Below are 19,217 nucleotides of genomic sequence, written 5' to 3' on the forward strand. Positions count from 1 at the left end.
CAAATTTGATGTACTCAGAAAACAGAGAGCAGCAGAGGAAACAGAACTTGTGAACAAAACTGCAGCAACTTCTCCCAGTAAAAGCAGGGAAATTTCTCCATTTGAGGAGAATGGAATACAAAGTAGCTTTAAATCATTCACAGTCACTTACAGCAGTGCTTGATTGACAGAGGAATCACCTAATCATTTCTAGTGTGGCTGGGAATAGCACTTAAATATATAGAGCCATTTTAAAATTCACCCCCATTACACATAACAACAGTGGTACAAACAATTCTTCTTTTTGATGCCAACAATTAAAAATACATCACGTGACACTTTCCCTTATTTGCATCTAATTATAAATCCCCCTCCTATTTTAAGATAGGATTATTGTGCACCCAATATCAATTCTGGTGAAAGTGGAGAACAGTGACTGGGAGTTAACAAATTGATTGAGATACTAAATTGAGCAACCTCTGTTGGAAATAGGAACTTGGAGTATTCATAACTCCCTCACACTGTCAGGGTAGTTCCACACTCCAAACTACAGTTGGAATAATTACTTCAGCACTGATTTTCTAAAGGTTAAAATAAGCATTCTCAGGTTAATTAGGAATCTTTCCAGGAATTTTACAATGACATTTCCCCCTCATCACTTAGCCCACCTGAGTTACTGATTTATTCTGGATGGGAGTTCCTGCATTAATCATCCTGTTATCCCATTTGTCTGGCATTGTGGCTATTCCTATCATAAACCCTCTCAGTGACTCCTAACAATCTTTCCAGCCATGGGGAGGAATCACTGCATAGTGATCAGGAACAGGAGCCCTAGCTGCCTTGCACACGGTCTTCTGAGTTCACTGGCGCTGAGGCCAATTAGAGAGTTATTTATTGATGAGTAAACCCAGTGATAACTGACTGGTCTCTGGCTGGGCTGGGACTTCAGACTGAAGCTGGTATCTCCTCGTCCAACAAGGAGATTATTCTGATTTTTCACCTCTGCATGTAAATCCTGCCAACAAATCATTTGCTGCTCCCAGCTCATAGCATTCCTGCACCAAATCCTTCTGACAATTAACCATTTTTGTCCCCCCTTTGACAACCCCTCCCAAACCCATTTCACTTTAAGAGCATATGGTTGAAGCTTCTCTCATCAGTACAAGCTGCTACCTCGAGACTAAATGCAATATCTCACCACCATGTGACACTGTGTAATGTCCATATTCTTTGCACTTTGTTTGCTGTTGAAAGAGAAATTGATGAGCTATCTCTTGGAAATGACATGTACCCACTTGAGTAGCAAAGTGCTCTCCAGTGCCCAGGAGCTGACAGGGATATTGCCTATGACTGGAAGGTGTGCAGTTGGAGGAATCTGGACATTCTGTGCAGCGAGGATTTGGAGGTATCCGGTTCGCTGCTTCGCCTGTAAGGGACATCCTGCTGCTGCCGTTTCCGTGCAAGCTCTTCCTCCAGGATCTGCACAGACAGAACAAACACATTCAGCTTCAACAAAGGACATGAGCTGATCAACATTTCTCATTCAGCTCCTCAAGCTTCTTCCGATATTCAATGATACCATGGCCATCTATAACCTATATCTGAATGGGACTTTGCATAAAGCACGAGTTATATATTTTTCAAGACATTGTTCAGCTTGGTTCTCTTGAAAAGTGGAAATATTTAAAGAGTCCATTTGAACAAAGATCTCTTGTACCATCAGGATCTACTTTAGACACAGAATGAGACTTTTCATAAAATAGCATTATCTGACAAAGGCTGACATTGAGCCATACAAAAGAAACAACAATTGGACTCAATATTGAATTCTACAAATCCAGTTAGCTTGATTTCTCGCTCTGCATCAGACATCCATCTGTGACATGAGCTCAGCTTGTTTTTTTCACTCTCTGGGAGTGGAGGACATGCTCAGCCTGACCTACCAGGCATGTCTTCCTGCTCTGCACTTCACAACTCCCACATCCTTTTGTCTATGTTCTCACCTTCATTCACTGACCAGATAAATTTACAGCTCATCACCATGGTCACCCTATCAGAGACACCCCTCCCCCACCCTCCCTGCAGCTTCACAAGCTTCTTTTGTCTCCTTTTCAGTTCTGACGAAGGGTCTCCAATCAGAAACATTGACTCTGTTTCTCTTCCCACAGATGTGGCCTGACCTGCTGAGTATATCCAGCATTTTCTGTTTTTGTTTCAGATTTCCAGCATCAGTTTTTTTTTATTTTCACGAGCCATATAAATTTACAAGACACCAAGGTTTTGTGTGCTATGTTATTCAATTTCAATGAACAAACAAAATAATGGGGAAAATTGGGGATTTACGACGAGTTGCATAGTCAGTAATTTTCTTCCAGGTTCTCAATGGAGAAGCCTGGATTTGTGCATCGCTGCCCAAATGCCACTTCCTAGATTTTCCTCTAAGTGTGTACTTGTTATTGCAAAGGCCACTCACTCAAAAGTAAGTTTTCATAGTGTTTGTGAGGCTTGCTTCAGTGTTGCTTAAAGGTGAAAGCAAAACACTGCTGATGCTGAAAATCTGAATTAAAGAAAAACAGAAAATGGTGGAAGATACTCAGCAGTATCTGAAGGGAGAGAAACAGTGTTAATATTTCAGGTTGATGACTGAGAAGTTAGAAAACAAACATATTTTAAGTTACAAAGATGGAGGGGTAGAGAGAACAGAGAGAATCTCCATGACAGGGTGGAGGCCAACAGAGACTGAATGACACAAGAAGTGTTGGTGCCTGCTGAGACAGGGTGGTAAACACCATCTGTGTCACTAAGTCTCCCGCTCCAGCCTACTACAGACACTCTTTTTGTTATCGCCACCCTTTCCCCTTCTCTGTGACTCAAAACAAGTTTGCTTTCTAACCTACTAAACATCATAACCTGAAACATAACTCTGTTGCTCTCTCAGCCCACAGGTGTTGTCTGATTTGCCGAGTATCTCCACCATTTTCTGCTTTTATTACTTAAAGGGGATCTGCTACAATGCTGCGAAGCTGTCTCATAGAATCGTAGATCGTTGAAACAAACAGCACAGAAACAGGCCCTATTGGCCCACCTTGTCTTTGCCGACTGTAATGCCTATCTACACTAATCCCACTTGCCCATATCCCTCTATGCCCTTCCTATCCAAGAACCTGACGAAATGCGTGTGAAACGTTGCAGTTGTATCTGCCTCCACCACCTTCTCTGGCAGCTCATTCTCCATTCCCTTTGTGGAAAACTTACCCTTTAGATCTTCTTTAAATTTTCTTCTTTCTCACCATAAACCTGTACCCTCTAATTCTGGACTCTCGTGCCCTGGGAAAAAAGTTCTGCTTATCTCTCCTATCTATTCCCTTTACAATTTTATAAAGCTATGTGAGGTCCCCCCCCCCCCCCCCCCGCTCCCCCCCCCCCCCCCCCCAGTCTTCTATGTTCCAGTGAGAATAAACCCAGTCTATCCAATCTCTCATAACTACAGCCCTCCATTCTAGGTAACATCCTGGTGAACCTCTTCTGCATTCTCTCTATTGCTCCCACATCTTTCTTGTATTGTGGCAACCAGAACCGTACACAATATTCTAAGTGTGGTCTAACCAATGTTTTGTACAGCTACAACATGACGTCCCAACTCTTACATTCAGTGCCTCGACCTCTAAAGGCATGCATACCAAATTCTCCTTCTCTGCCCTATCCAGCTGTGTTGCCACTTCCAGAGAGCTATGGATTTGCATCCCAAGTTTTCTCTGTACATCAGCACCACAAAGGTCCCTGCCACATGTCCTACCAGAACTGGACTTCCCAAAGTGCATTACCTCACACTTGTCTTGCCACAACTCTGCCCAACTTTCCAGCTATGTCCCACGTTATCCTTAGACAACCATCTTGGCTATTTACAATTCCACCAATTTTCATAGCCTCGGGTGTATCTTCTCTAAGTTACATATTTACCTGAGTAAGTACCCCGCCACTAATTCCTGATCCTTCTTTTCAACCCACCCAGCTGCACCTCTTTCAAGGTTTCCACACCCACCATGCTACCCCTGGGCCTGAAGAAACGGCCTTTCTTTGTGTAAGGCCAGTTCAGTAGAGCATGCTGCCTAGGGTCTTGCAAGCTACTGAACTTTCCAGCAATGGCCTGCTATTTACTGACAGTTTAAAGTACCTAAATAGGCCTCTTTTGTTTTCTAGGTAGCTAGCTCAGATGAATCAAAAATTGATCCAAGGGATAGATTTTAAGGGGAAAGTGTCAGAGAGCTTCAGGAAGAGAATTCCAAAATTTTGGGCCTGGTGAAGGCAGAAGAGTGCTAGAAATTGGGGATGCCTAGGAGGCCACAACTGGATGAACCCAAAGATCTTGGAATATTTTTATGGGAGAGAAGAAGTTACGTAGATTGGGTGTGATTAAGCTACAGAAGGATTTGGCCATCAGAATGAAAATTCTAAAATCAAAGTGTTTCTCAAATCAAGGTGAGGCTATCAGTATTGGCACTCACAATGAACGAAATTTGAAGGTAATTTTTGGGGTGTGCAGAAACAGTTAATCATGGAAATCTAGAAGCTGCTTCACGGAGACAATTATTTTTCAGCCTTCTCCAGCGTAATCTTTAGAAATTAGTGTCCTGTCAAAAACTTAAGGTATGTACTTTGTATTCTTACTTTTAAAAGCCTAGAAAATTACTGCTTAACAAACTCTCCAGCCCTGAAAAACTACTTTTATATGTATGGATTATCCTTCCGACAGATATTTTTTTTAAAATTCCATACCCATTGTAATGGTAAAATTTAATTTAATTTTTGTGCAAGTTTGTTTATGACATTTCAGTATCTACTTAGTCTGTGCAGATGTTAGGTGTGGGACAGTGTGAGAATGAGGAAACAAACAATAGTTTATCGGATGGTCTGAAGTTTATGAAGGGTGGAAGTGGGACCAGCTGCAATCTCCAATCTAGAACTACATCCCTCTGCTCAACATTTACCTCTTTGCGAGACGTAAGACGGTCCTTCCATTCCTTCATCTCCATTGTGTGTTCCTCATCGAGTGTTTTCAGTTTCTGTTTCTCCCGCTCTACCAGAAGATGCAACTTCTCATTCTGGTAAGAGATAAAATAGTATGTCAACTCAACGTTCACCTGGTTCAGTTAGAACTTCAATTTAACGTGATTCTGTTTTTTTTGAAAAGTTAGGAATTTTTAAGTTATTCTTCTATCCCTGTTTGCCCATGGGTTAGGTCTTAATGGGGACTCAGAATTCCACTGAGCTCCCAAATTCTGTAAGATTCCAGATGCCAACAATGTGGGGATGGTGACACAAAAAATTCTGCAGATGCTGGAATCTGGAGCAATATACAAAAAGTGCTGGAGGAACTCAGCAGATCAGGCAGCATCCATGGAGGGAAATAAACAGTTGACGTTTCGGGCCGAGACCCTTCATCAGGACTGGAAAGGAAGAGGGCAGAAGCCAGAATAAGAAGGTGGGGGGTGGGGGGAGGGGGAAGAGCAGGCAGGGGATGGTAAACTGTTTTGGGGATTCGGTAACTTTCAACTTGTAATTCAAACATTGAAACACAAAATCTCTACAAAGGATACAGAGCCAATGTTTTGTCACTGACAAGGCTTATAACTACACTCAAAGCAATGGTGGGTCTCTATCCTGAATTAATGCAGTCCTGGTCATGAAGCTATTTGCACACTGCTTCTAGATAGGGAGTTCAAGAACTTTGAGACAGTGACAATGAAGGAACTTCAAAATACTCTTCAGAAAATTGAAATTATGACAAGCTTTGATAGAGTGGATCTGAGCTCCCCACTTTTGAAGAAGCACATAACTTGAAGCCAAGAATATAAAAAGGTCAACAAGAAATCTGAAAGGGAATTCGGAAGAAACTGCCTTACCAAGGAGCAGTGAGAAACTGGAACTTTTTCCCACACGACATGGTGTAGATGATTAGTAGAGATATATTTAAGGGGAGACTGGACAAGGGAAAGATGGAGAAAGGAAGGGAGGGCTATGCTGGTGAATTTACATGACGGAAAATGAGAATGTGCATCATAAATACCAACGTGCTGTGATTGGGCTGAATGGCCTGTGTGCCTTCTATCTTATGTACTCCTGTGTAAAATTGTGTACAGGAGGGTGTTCTCCTATTCTGACAGACTCTTTATCCACTAGTCTTTCTCATTCATACTGTGGCCCCATCTTGTCCCTCACCACATCTCTGCTCAGTCTCTATCTGACCAAAGGCCAGGACCTGGAAGAGAAGCGGATGTGAAGCTGCTGTAACCTACTGGTCAGACTAACACTGCAGGTGCAGATGATTCAGCATGGTGGTGAGTTACCTGGAGCTGCTGTAGTTCCACACAGTTGTTCTCGCATTGCTTCAGCAGATCCTTGAAGTGAGCTTCATGTTTTTGCTGCTGGTGTTGCTTCTCTGTTTTCTGTTGAGCTTCTTCCTGGACCATGAACTGGAGAGAAACCACCAACATTAATGGTGCATTTAGCTCAGTGGCATAATATCATCTGCAGAGAGGTTGCCCTTTCACCATTGGCAGCTGTAGCAGGTACAAAGTTGTTCAACTCAATGGCTTCCAAAAACAACCAGGGATTATGGTGTGTGATTTACCCACATCCTCAACTAGAATATTGGTATTCATCAACTTTATCTTAAACCTAAGAAATGATACTGACCTTAAACCGATCCACTACATAGATTGCCATTCAATGTATTTGAACCTAATACTAGCCCTAACTCTAACAGCTAAATCCTGCCTTAAGTTAAAAAAAACAGAATATGTGGCAAATACTCAGCAGGTCAGGCAGCTTCTGATGGGAGATTTTCAGCACTTTCTGTTTTATTACAGATTTCCAGCAACTGAAGTCTTTTGCTGATCAATTCTATCTCTCACCCTAACATTAATATTGATGTAGAATTGTAGAGTCTGTGGCACACCTTTTGGCAACAGGGTTCAACATTGCAAGAGCCCAGCCCCCATTAAAGCTAATGTCAACTAGCTAAAATGTTCTGGCATTTCTTGGTGTTTATTGTGGTTGGAGCTGCAACAACTTCCAAAAATGGATGTGATCTAGGAAACTGTAGCCCAAACAGGAGAAGATAGTTCCAGAATGTTTGAAGATGGGTTGGAAGCCTTGATGGAGGTAGAAAGGGGGAGGGATTTCCTGGATCTGCATGAGAGCAGGTGGCTCTCAAGGTATGAAGGCATGACTGCAGGTAGTCCTAGAAATAATTGGCAAGAATGTAGGCCCAAGGATGGAAGACAGTTTGACAAGAATATCAATGACCTTATATTAGTAGTAAAGGTCTGTGTGCATTTTCAAATGCCTTATCCTACTTCTGCACTACTAGTGACATCACATCACTGTCAAACCTATCAACAATCTGTTAATGAGGACATCTACCCAATATTCATATGTTTTACCACAGCTTCACATGTGTTGCACTGCTGCATATCATACATCTATATCTCACATCTTGCACACACTGCTAGCTGTTCAACCATGACTGCCTTCATCCACTATCTGCAACACTCACTGCTCTGTAGCAGACAAGCTGATGAACAGCTGGACGCAGGAGGAGTCACCCACAGTGGAGGCAGTGCTGGCCATTATTGGGACAGTAATAACTGAACCCATGACCAATACAGGGCTGAATTATTTGAAGATGATAAAAATTGGTGCTACCGATCCAAAAATCATGTCAAATGAGTCAAACCACCATGGGGTAGGTTGCATCCTTTGTTTTGTTTTGTACTTATGTAATTTGAGGTGAGATTTGGCCTGTCCTCCGCAGTTATTTTGCTTAACAATTCTACATCTTATCCTACTTCTTATCCTGTCCCATTTCAAACCATAAACAATGACCTATGTGATTGTGCAGTTTACCAAAGCTCACCCTGTTGTTTTATCCTAACCCTGTATCCTTCAAAACGCTTCCACAAATTGATATGGTCTGAAGTTTTGGTGAGAAATTACAGTGGGGTTATCAATGTCATGGTGGGAGAAATATGTCGGCAACTTCTGTAGTGTGAAAATCTTGAATGGTTCTGTGCTCCTTTACCTTGCAGTCTATTCCACCATAATCATCAGTGAACAGCAATCTGATGATAAGATCAGATAATTACAAACTACTTTTACTATCTTTGAAGATATCATATTTACTGTTTAACAAATCTCTCTGGCCCTGTAATTAATTATATAGGTGAGAACATTATATATTTTAAAATTGTGTTAATATATTTCAATTATACACACAAGATTAAGGTTCAACAATAATAATTGTATAATTATTGTATAATCTCATGTGTATAATTTCATTTTTTGATGTGCTCTGTAAAAATCTTTTTGCGCTCAAAACTCAGCCTTTTACTTCCCAGTTTGCTATTTGGAGATTTTTTCACTGTGATTGGCTGCTTACTGTTGCCGACATTGCTGTTGTTGGACACCAGAGATGCCAAGAACTGATGCCTGACAGCAGCTGTTGTTGAGAAGTTGGGGAATCCATGGCCAGATCGTGAGGAAACTCTTCGAGTTTAGGGTGGAGCATTGTTGTTTTACCACAGACCATAATATTCAGTCCGGTTTTGCACAGTCTTCAGTCTTGTTTCTGTACATTTCCTGTTGAATCAATCATTCAGTGTACATCCTGGCATTAACTTTATATTGCCTAGCAGCAGACAGCAATGGCAAAAATTGCCAGTGAATATCTGAGGCATGATAAGTTGGAATGGTAAGGGATGAGTTTCTTTGCCCTCTTTAGATGTTTATATATGGGGCTAACAGTTTGACCATTTCAGCAGCAATACCAGGATCATGGAATATTCTATCACAGAAGGAGGGTATTTGGCTCATTGAGTCTTCCCTGTAATTGTTATTTCTGCTTTGCAAAATAAAATTCCGGACTGGCCATCATCACTCCATCCAAAAAGTCTCTACAAGAGGTACATTAATGTGTCCAAGATCTGAGCTGGAACCTCTAGGAATCTGGGAGGCCGCTTCAATGTCACTGTGCTCACAGGGAGCATGTCACAGAGAACTCTGGCCATACAGTCGACAAATTCCCAGCTCTTATATTAAATGGAGTGAGAGTCGTGGGATTCCACCGGTGATATCCTGCACTGGAAACACTCGGCAGGTCAGCCGGCATCTGTGAAAGAGAAACAGATTCAACGTTTCTGGTTGAAGATTAAGAATTTCCTGGGTCTGATGAAGGGTCTTTAACCTGAAAAGTTGCCTCTGTTTCTCTTTCCATAAACGGTGACCGACCTGCTGAGTGTTTACAGCACTTCCTATCTTTAGATCAGATTTTCAGCATCTGCAGTTCTTTGATTTTGATTTCCTGCACTGAATTCCTCTGAATGCAACTTCAAACCAGAAGCAAGGAATCAACATTGATATCTACGGTAGACACCAACTGTGGCTTTGTGTTAATGTTATGACACATGTGAATGCAAATGGAATGGATAACCTGTTTGATGAGCTCCCTTTGCTCCAGTGAGCCAACTGCCTGGCTCTTCAGGCTCTGTTTGAAGATATTCAGTCTGGCCTTGGCTTCATTGCGTTGTGTTTTTGGCAGTCGAGCCCGCTCCTGTGCTTGCTGGCTCTTCAGGTCTTCTATGAGGCAGTTGTGATCGTGGGACATCCTCTCCTTCTCCTGTGAAAAGGACAGAGATAAAACAGCTTATTGCCCAGAAGAAATCTAAGATTATGGCAATTAAGAAAAGTTTGAAAATAATCTCTTCATTTTGATTTCTTCAACTCTTTTGGTTACTTGCAAGGACTTCATGATATTCCCCATCCAAGGAAACCTAATTTCCTTTCTGGTCTGATCATAATAAGAATACAAGAGACAGAAGCAGGAGAAGATCATTTGGACCTTATGCCTGCTGTACCATTCAGTAAGTTCATGGGTGATCTTTTTCCTCAGAGCCACTTTCTGATCGGGAACAATGCAGCTTTGGGGATATAGCACAGAAGAGGAGATGAAGCCTGGCACAGAACAGTCATGATCATACTGAATGACAGGGCAGGTTTGAGGGGTTGAGTGGCCTACTCCTGCACCTATTTTCTTATGTCCTTGCACCAACTCCCTTATTATCTGAAAATTTATTGATCCCTTCTTGAATATACTCAGTGACTGAGCCTCCACAGCTGCCTTGCTTAGAGAATTCCAAAGACTCATTACCTTCTGGGTGAAGAATTTCTCCTCATCTCTGTCTTAAATGGTTGACCTCTCATTTTGAAACTGACCTGTCAGGACCCATCAATTCTGCACCTATCCTGTCAAGCTCCTGAAGAATTTTGTACATTTCAATAAGATCATCTCTCATTCTTTTAAATTCTACAAAAGGTCAGACCAATCTGCTGAATGTATCTTCATACAAGGCACAGCAGGTAACAGACCAAGGCAAGGTAGGCTACAGAGCAAATACAGGGAAATGGGTTTGGTATAGATGGGTAATAGATGGTTGGCATGGACATGGTGGGCCGAAAGGCCTGTTACTGTGCTGTATGGTTCTATGACAACAAACCCATCCCAGGAATCAATTTGCTGAACCTTTGCTGCACTCCCTTTAGCACAAATACAACCTTCCCCAGTGGGAGACCAGACCTGTACACTGTATTCCAGATGCAGTCTCACCAAGTCTCTAGGGACAAGATGTCTGTACCCTTATACTCAAATTCTCTTGCATTAAACACCAATATGTTTGCATTCTCATACCGTACCTACACATTAACTTTCTTTGATTCATGTACATGGACGTTCAGGTCCCTCTCTTACCCTCTGAACTTCTTACCATTTGAAAAGGTACCCCACATTTTGGCTTTACTAAAGTGAATGACTTCAATTTTCCACGTTATATTGCATCTGCTATCTCCTTGCCCATTTATTGCCTGCTGTTATTCCCTGAAGACTTTCTACATCTTCCTCAGAGCCCATGCTGCACCTAGCTTTGTTTTATCAGCTGCAATATATTCCATGTAATCCTGTCATCCATGTCACTGACGTAGATTGTGGACTGCTGGAGCCCAACACCAATCCCTGCAACACCCTCCAATCGCAGCCTCCCAACCAAAAATGATCAATTTATTTCTACTGTTTTTTGTCCATTAACCAATCTGTAATCCATGCCCTTACATACCCACAACACTATGTGTTGTAATTTTGCTTAATAATACCTTGTGTGGCATCCTTTCGAAGGCCTTCTGAAAGATCAAATACATCACATGCTCTAAGTCTGTTCTTACCTCTTCTGCTAGTTACAAACTCAAAAACTTCCAACACACTTGTCAAACGTAATTTCCTTTTCACATATCCATGTTGACTACGTCCAGTCCTATTATTATTTTCTAAGTGCCCTGTTACCATTTCCATAGTTATAGATTCCAGTATTTTCCCACCTTCCGATGCCGGACCACCTGTTCTGTCGTTCTCTGCCTTCTCTCTCTCAGCTTTCTTTCTTTTTCAATCTTTTTATTAGTTTTCAAATTAATACAGATTGATATATAGCATCAATATTTATACATGTAATACCAAGAGATCAGGATAACAATCATAGCATATATAATCATAAAGAACAATAAAATATAAAAAAATCTGTAGATCCAACGATCTCTTAGTAAATGAATATAATGTAAAAGAAAGGGAAGAAAAAGATTTATTATATAAATTTTAAAAAAACCCAAATCAATAAAAAAATTATAAACAATATAAACTAAACAAAAAAAAACTTTTCAGAAGAAAAACAAACAACAAAAAAAAGGGAAAAAAAAACCGGGCCAAAATTTCTCAGTAGAAACAGAGCAATATTATGTCGTCAAGTCCGTTCCTCCAAGTTGGAAAGTTATTGAAAGGGGATCTACATCAAGTGAAAATATTGAATAAATGGACTCTAAATATCTTCAACTTTAAGCGAAGGATCAACAGTACCACTCCTAATTTTTTCCAAGTTTAAACATGATATAGTTTGAGAAAACCATTGAAAGGTAGTAGGGGGTATTGGATCCTTCCACCTTTCTTAATATTGGCTATCTCTCCTCTTTCTTTTCAGTCCAGATGAAGGGTATTGACCCGAAACATCGACTGTCCATTTCCCTCCATAGATGCTGCCTGACCCACTGAGTTCCTCCAGCTCCTTTGTGTGTTGGGCCTCAGAAATACACTGCTGGTAGAGAATCCGGGAACCTAGTTTGGCTCAGCTCTGATGCATGGAAGCATGATGTACTATGATACTGGGTACCAGCCCACTGAGGCACTGAATAAATATATACAGCAAGTGGGCACAGAGACAGCAGAAGCCCTTTAGATATGATGGCTTCAAAGCTCAGGAAGAGGCAATCTCACATACGCTTGCGGATATGGGGAGCTTGCCTGATAGGTAACTAGTGATATAGGCAACCATTCAGACTTAAGCTAATAAAATGGCACATGTGCACACACATATACTCTCACACACACACAAGAGCAAAATACACTGGATGTTGGAAATCTCACATAAAATGAAGAAAATGTTGGAAATCTCTTTTGTCATTTAATTTCTCTTTCATGCCATCCTTTGACAGATCCCTTTTCTTTTCTTCTCTCCCCCACCTGCACCATTGACCCCCTTCCCCTCTCCCCGAAAGCTATAAACCTTGGACTTCTTAAGGTTTTAACAAGATGTCAGCAACTGAAATGTTAATTTTGTTTTTCTCTCTCCACAAACACTGCTTGACCCACTGAATAATTCCAGGTTTTTAAAGTTTTACCACAGATACTCACAGTATACATACAGTACTTACAAATATGCACCCTTAGCGTGTAGATTTTGCATGTGCTTTTCACTCACCTTCTCGTGTCTCTTCATCAGCTGTAGTCTCTGTAGTGAGAACTGTTCCTTCACCTGCTGCTTAAACAGGTGATACTTCTCATGTAGATGTCGCTGCTCAACATCCCAGACCACTGCCTCACGGTCTAATGTTGACACCAGGACAAAAGATAACAAGTCAGTTAAGCTGTGCTTTTGATTTGAGGGCATTTTACGATAGTAGAAATCTGTTGGAACAGTCACAGAACTGAGGGTGCGGAGTAATAATTTGCCTTGATGTTTCAGATATGGGGAAGTGGTGCTGATAGTGGAAAAAGTGGAGGATTTCCACTTCTAATGTTATCTGAACAAAAACAGAAAATGCTGCAAACATTCAGCAGGTCAGGCAGCACCTGTGGAAAGAGAAACAGTTAACATTTCAGGTCTGGGACCCTTCGTCAGAATTGGAAAGAGAGAAAGCAAGTTAGTTTTCAGAAACTGAGAAGATGGGGGAGGGATGGGTAAAACAAGGAGAATATTTCTGATAGGATGAGGACATAAAGCAGTTGGAGTAGCAGTTAGGAACAGATTATGCTTCTTTGTCTGTGTAATGTGTTGCTAATAGCAAGGCTGTGGGATATGCCCAGGAGGCTAGACTATACAAATAGAAGAAAAACCGAATCAGAATGATGACAGGCAGAATTGGCCACTTCTGATACAGATAGAAAGAAGAACTGAGTTACCTAAGGTTGGAAAATTTAAAGGCTGCAACATACCCAGATGTGGTGATGTTCCTCAAGCTTACATTGGGCCTCGTTGCAACAGTTACAGTAGGCTATAGACAGAAAGGTCAGAATAGGAGTGGGATGGGGAATTAAAGTAACAGGCAACAGGCAGCTCAGGGCTGGTCCTGTGGATTGAGTGCACATACTCTGCAAAGCAATCACCCAATTTGAGTTTGGTCTCTCTAATGTAGAGAAGCCACACTGTGAATACAGAATGCAGTACACTGGATTGGAAGAAGTGCAAATGAATCACTTTACCTGGAAAGACTGTTTGGGTCCTGGATGGTGGGAAGGGAAAAAGTGTAAGGACAGATGTTGTATCTTCTGTGACTATTACCTATTGAGTAACCACATCTGGTTATGGATTAGATCAGGTTCAGCTGTGATGTCACCTCTGGTCAAGGTTCACTCTCTGACCCTGTACATGACCAATGGCCACATTTGCGATGAACTTAAGAAATGCTATTCATCGTGAAATACTCCAGGACAAGGATGAAGAAAGCAAAAGGCAAGGGACTCACTATAACCTCTATAAGATCTTCAAAGTTACCTGCTCTTTGAGATTCTATTACATGTCTCAAAGGGTCTTTGAGAATGCCAGTGGTGCAAATTTGTGTGGCAGGAGAGGAAACAATTAAAGTCACACTGATTTTGAAGCTGTTTTGAACACTATAAAAGGTGTTTGACTGCAAGATTGAGAGCCTGGAGTTTACAGAGTACCCATCAGTGGAAGATTTCATTTTTTTCCCCTTAGAACCCACTGTTATCATAGCCAAACCTATGAAGGGCAATTGAGGATTTAGAGCTGGTGAGGATTCAGATTGGGATATTGGTATTCCAACTATGGCTATCAATGTGCTAATTTACCCCTGTTAGAAGGGAGAAGTAACAACACTAAAAGCTGTGCGTGCCTGAAGCTCATGTTCATTTGACATCATTCAAACCCAAGGAAGACAGCAAGAGTTTCAATGCCAAATGCAATATTAATTTGTCAGTGTAGTGATATTAAGTCTCTGATTGCCAATGTATGATGTGGATTTACATGTGGTCAAATGTAGTTGAGCTTGAGTCCTCACCTCTCTTAAGTTGTTGCACTTTCATCAGCCGCTCAAAATCAGTGGAAGCTATTTTTGACTTCCGCTGCTGAACAATCTTTTGCAAGGCTTCATTGAGTTTCTGCTGTTGTTTCTGTATGAATTCTTGTTCCTGGTAATAAGGAAAGATATCCAAAAGTGATTTACAGTCAACCTCCTGTATTGTGATGTTAGTTACTGTCATAAAGTGGGGAAATAGTAACCAAAATAGTGCACAAATATCAATATTAAAGGATTCACACGTTAGGTTGTCAGTGAGAACAGAGCCCCATTGAGGTGTGAAAATGAGTCTGAATCACAGTTTAGTACTCTGGAATTTCAACGCAGACTCTGCGGGACAAATTATGGAATCCTAGCCCAGAAGGAGTCTCTTCCTGTTATATCAAATCCTGACAGCCTAAATAAAATGGGTTTACTGATGATGACTGGGCTGGAAAAAGTTCTACTGGACCACAGACACAATGAAAAGCAGTTTCCAACAGACATGATAGATTAATGAAGTTACTGAACAAGGTTCTGCTGAGTGGTGATCAAAAGAAAATCTCACTATAGCATAAATATGACAGAGAATTTGATGGTGTTGGAGTTGTGTTGGTTACACTTTGGAATATAGAAAAACCTGGGCTGCTGCTAAATGTTACATCTGGGATTACATCAGTGTGTGTCAGGTGCCGGAGACATTGAACTAGAAGGGTACTGAGCAATGAGAGTTCCTTCTGCAGAAGGCAAGAAAGAAAATTGTAAGTAATGGTCATGCTAAAGGTGGATAGAGGAAGAATGGTACAATGTTCAATGGATCTGTACACAGTAGGAAAGGGTGGTTAGAAGCATATTCAATTATGATTTTCAAAAGGATAAAATACCCTGGATGAAAGATTTCTAGGGCTGTGGAGAAAGTGCAAGAGAATGGAAGAGATTGCATGGCGCTTTCAGAGCCTGCAGCACTGATAAAGATCACAAAGTCTGTGTGCTGAATGCTGTAGTCATCGTCCCTGATGACTGCTGTGGCATAGGATCTGATCACAGCATGAGACTGATCATGTCACAGGACCCAATCGTGGTACCAGCCTGATTGTGGCACAGGGCTTGTTCCTGGGAAGAGGCTAAATCATGGCACAGGACCCAACTCTGCATTTGGCCCAATCATGTCATGGGGCCCTATAGCAGCATGGGGCATGATCAGGCCCTTTCACACTGGGGAGGCCCCATGACTCAACCATCTGTTACCACAGCACCAATTTCCTCCCCAAACCATTGGCTTCTCCTTTCTATTTCCAAGGTCCCTCTCCGTGTTCCACCCTCCCAGCCTTACTATGTCCCTGTGCAGCCACCACAGAGAATTAATCTTTGTAGTGACCATGGGTTTCTGTTGCATCACTTTTTGTATAATAGACATAGGTAGAACTATAAGCAGAATATCCTTTATCAATGGCAGTAACTCTCAACTTAATGGCAATGTATCAGTACAACAATGCTTCAAGAAACACCAGTTTTAAAGTTACACCGCATGCGCACACACACACATACACATGAACTTTAACAGTGTTGATTGACCTGATGCCAGTAAGCAGCATGAGAACGAGACGGCAACTGTCACTCATGCAGCTGCTGTCTGTGAACATGCAAATTGTTTTCTACCACTTTTCAATGAAGGAAAACCACAACTGCAATTTCTTAATGCCAGAATGTCCTACAATAGCAGTTATTTTAGTGTACCTAAAAAGACTGAAATCCATTTTCTAGGCAAATTCTATATGCCTGGGAATATTTAATGTTTCAGTATTGAGGACTTTTCTGTCTAACTCACAGTGTAGCTAGCCTAGTCCTTGATGGTGGGTGCCGTAGTTCAATAAAAAAAATGACAGTATTTGAGTACATCTTACTTGCTTCTTATCCTTCAGTGTCTGGTGCTGCTTTGCTAACTCTTTTGCTTGTTCTGCTTTCAGCCGTTTTGCCTCGTCTTGCAATCGGATGGTGTATTCCATTTCTAGTCGATCAATGGCCTGTCTGCAGTTTCTCTCCAGGTTCTCAATCTCCTGGTCATAGTAATGCTTCTTGTTCTACTCAGATATGAATGACACAGATAACTTACAGAGGTTACTTGAACAGTTCTAAGTGCTAATGTGAAAGTACACACTGTACTATTATCTCATTGTTTCTCCACTTTCTCCTGCAAATAATGACATTCTGAGGGCAGGCCCCATCCATGCCAACTGTCCCTCGAGTTTAATCGATGAAAGTCGATGTACTCTTGTGATTTTACTGCCCTTTCCCTGCTGAGGTGACTGGATAATAATCAGTGTTTGTCCATTCTGACTATATCTCTTTTTCTCTCTCTCTCAACTTGCACTAGTATTGTTATGTTTATTTAAGATATCTTTTAAGATATCTTTATTAGTCAACATGTACATCGAAACACACAGTGAAATGCATCTTTTTGCATAGTGTTCTGGGGGCAGCCCGCAAGTGTCGCCACGCTTCCGGCACCAACATAGCATGCCCACAACTTTCTAACCTGAACATCTTTGGAATGTGGGAGGAAACCGGAGCACCCGGAGGAAACCCACGCAGACACGGGGAGAACATACAAACTCCTTACAGACAGTGTCCGGAATTGAACCTGGGTCAATGGCGCTGTAAAGCGTTACACTAACCGCTACACTACTGTGCTGTGCTAGTTATGTATAATTTATGTTAATTTACATTTATGTTAACCTATGTTTGTCATGTTTGTAATATACTGTACTGCTGCTGCTAAAAGCTAATTTTCATGGCATTTATACCCTAGTTATGGCTATGAGAATAAACTTGAATTTACCATGCCACTCTACTGCATTCCCCAGGTTTTAGGTAATTGAGATCTAAAGGGGCATGGAAGAGTAGATACTGAACATAGGATTTTAAAATTCTTATTCTTATCCTTATCCTTAATCCTTATCTTTTTGTTTGGGATATGGTGGCGATCTTGACAAACAATCCAGACATCTGAGTTCAAATGCCAGCATATCCATGGAAATAGATCTAATCTCCTTCATTTATTTTGTTCCCCAATCTCTTCGCCCTGGCACAATGCCATCCTTACCATCATTTCCAGTTCAATTTGCCGGAACATTTGTTCTCGCTGTTGCTGCAGTTTCAGGTCGAGCTGAGTTTGTGCTCGCTGTTCCTCCTTCTGTAGCAGTCGAAGTTCCCGGAGCTCCTGGCGCCTGTAGAAAATTACTGAGTTCATTTCAGGCTTCACACATATTAACAAAGAATCTCTGTTTCGTGGTAGATAGTGGGGGTGAGGAAGCAGGATGTGCGGGCAGTGTGATACAGGATCTTGTGCAGGTTGACTAGCTAATGGCATCGGAAATCAAATAGGTGGCAGGAAAAAATTTGGGATTGAGAGTTTCAACGTATCCTTTACAGGTGAAATCCATCAAAATCAAAACAGAATTAAAAATGTGAGATATATGACGTAGAAACAGGCCACTCGGCCCAACCAGTCAATTCTAGCATTTCGAGCCTCCTCTCTTTCCTCATCTAAATCTATCAGTACCATCCCCTTTTTCCTTTTCCCTCACCTGCTAACATCTCCATATCAATAAGATACCTGAACAAAAGATAAACAAAAGAACAGCAGGAGGCCAATGATCACCTTTTATATCTTTTAATTAAATCATGACTGATCTGTACCTCAACACTAATTTGCTGCCTTAGCTCCATTTCCCTTCATACCCTATGTAACAAGCTGTCACTCATGAAAGCTCCAAGTGAACCCCAGCAACAACAGCTGCTTGATGGAGGAAATTCCAGATTTCCTTTTCACTTTGTGTGGAGAATTGCTTCTCAAGCTTGCTCCAAAATGACTTGGCTCTTAATTTTAAGATTGTGTTCAGTTTTACTTCTCCCCTGAGTCTTGTAAGTGAAGGTGGACTACTGGATAGTAGGAAACAATAACCAAACCCAAACCCTGGTCACTGTCTGGTATCTGAGGACATGAGTGATGAGATTAATGATCTTCTTCTGAGCTGTAGGAGTCTATGATCGAAAGGCATTGGAAGGAGGATGTGGGGAGGGTAAGGATGGGGAGAAGGATCTAATCAATGATGAAGAGGGTGGAATTTGAATTGTCGTGAACTCTTACCTGGCTGACCGCATATCTTGGTCCTTCTTGTCATCCTTGCTGACAACCTTTGATGTTGTGACACTGACTTCCACTCCATCCACCACAAACTTTCGGGTCTTCTTTAATGTCATTCTTTGTGCTGGTCGAACCTGGAAACAGCAATATTTTTATAAACCCTATGAAACATTCCTGTTATATTGGTATTGAGTATTTTCCTAGTTATTATTGAAGTTACAAACTTTACTTTGCTTATAACCCACTTTCTCTCCTCCCTTGCACCTTGCTTCAGCATGGAATGCAGGGACTGGTATTTGCATACTCTTATCATAAGATTTTATGTAATGAGACCTCAAAAAAGGCTATGCTAGAAGGACAGTATATCAGCTATAAAGTTTGTTTATTCACAAAAAGGCACACACAAAATGTCAGGATATCGAAG

At 41.3% G+C, this 19,217-nt stretch overlaps 1 protein-coding gene across 1 annotated transcript in view; it reads right to left on the reverse strand.

The window, feature by feature from the left end:
- Positions 1 to 1,120: 1,120 nt before the first annotated feature.
- LOC127584151 (serine/threonine-protein kinase 10-like) overlaps positions 1,121 to 19,217 on the reverse strand; it is a 56,740-nt gene continuing 38,643 nt past the window's right edge. The window contains exons 12-20 of the mRNA XM_052040731.1: positions 18,797 to 18,927; positions 17,750 to 17,873; positions 16,551 to 16,727; positions 14,650 to 14,779; positions 12,831 to 12,955; positions 9,470 to 9,655; positions 6,327 to 6,452; positions 4,968 to 5,081; positions 1,121 to 1,458 (exon numbers count right to left, since the gene is read on the reverse strand). Coding sequence (XP_051896691.1) covers positions 1,324 to 1,458; positions 4,968 to 5,081; positions 6,327 to 6,452; positions 9,470 to 9,655; positions 12,831 to 12,955; positions 14,650 to 14,779; positions 16,551 to 16,727; positions 17,750 to 17,873; positions 18,797 to 18,927 — 1,248 coding nt within the window. The 3' untranslated portion in view covers positions 1,121 to 1,323. The remainder of the gene's footprint in view (positions 1,459 to 4,967; positions 5,082 to 6,326; positions 6,453 to 9,469; positions 9,656 to 12,830; positions 12,956 to 14,649; positions 14,780 to 16,550; positions 16,728 to 17,749; positions 17,874 to 18,796; positions 18,928 to 19,217) is intronic.

This window comes from Pristis pectinata, chromosome 29 (genome assembly GCF_009764475.1).
Source record: "Pristis pectinata isolate sPriPec2 chromosome 29, sPriPec2.1.pri, whole genome shotgun sequence".
Lineage (NCBI taxonomy): Eukaryota > Metazoa > Chordata > Chondrichthyes > Rhinopristiformes > Pristidae > Pristis > Pristis pectinata.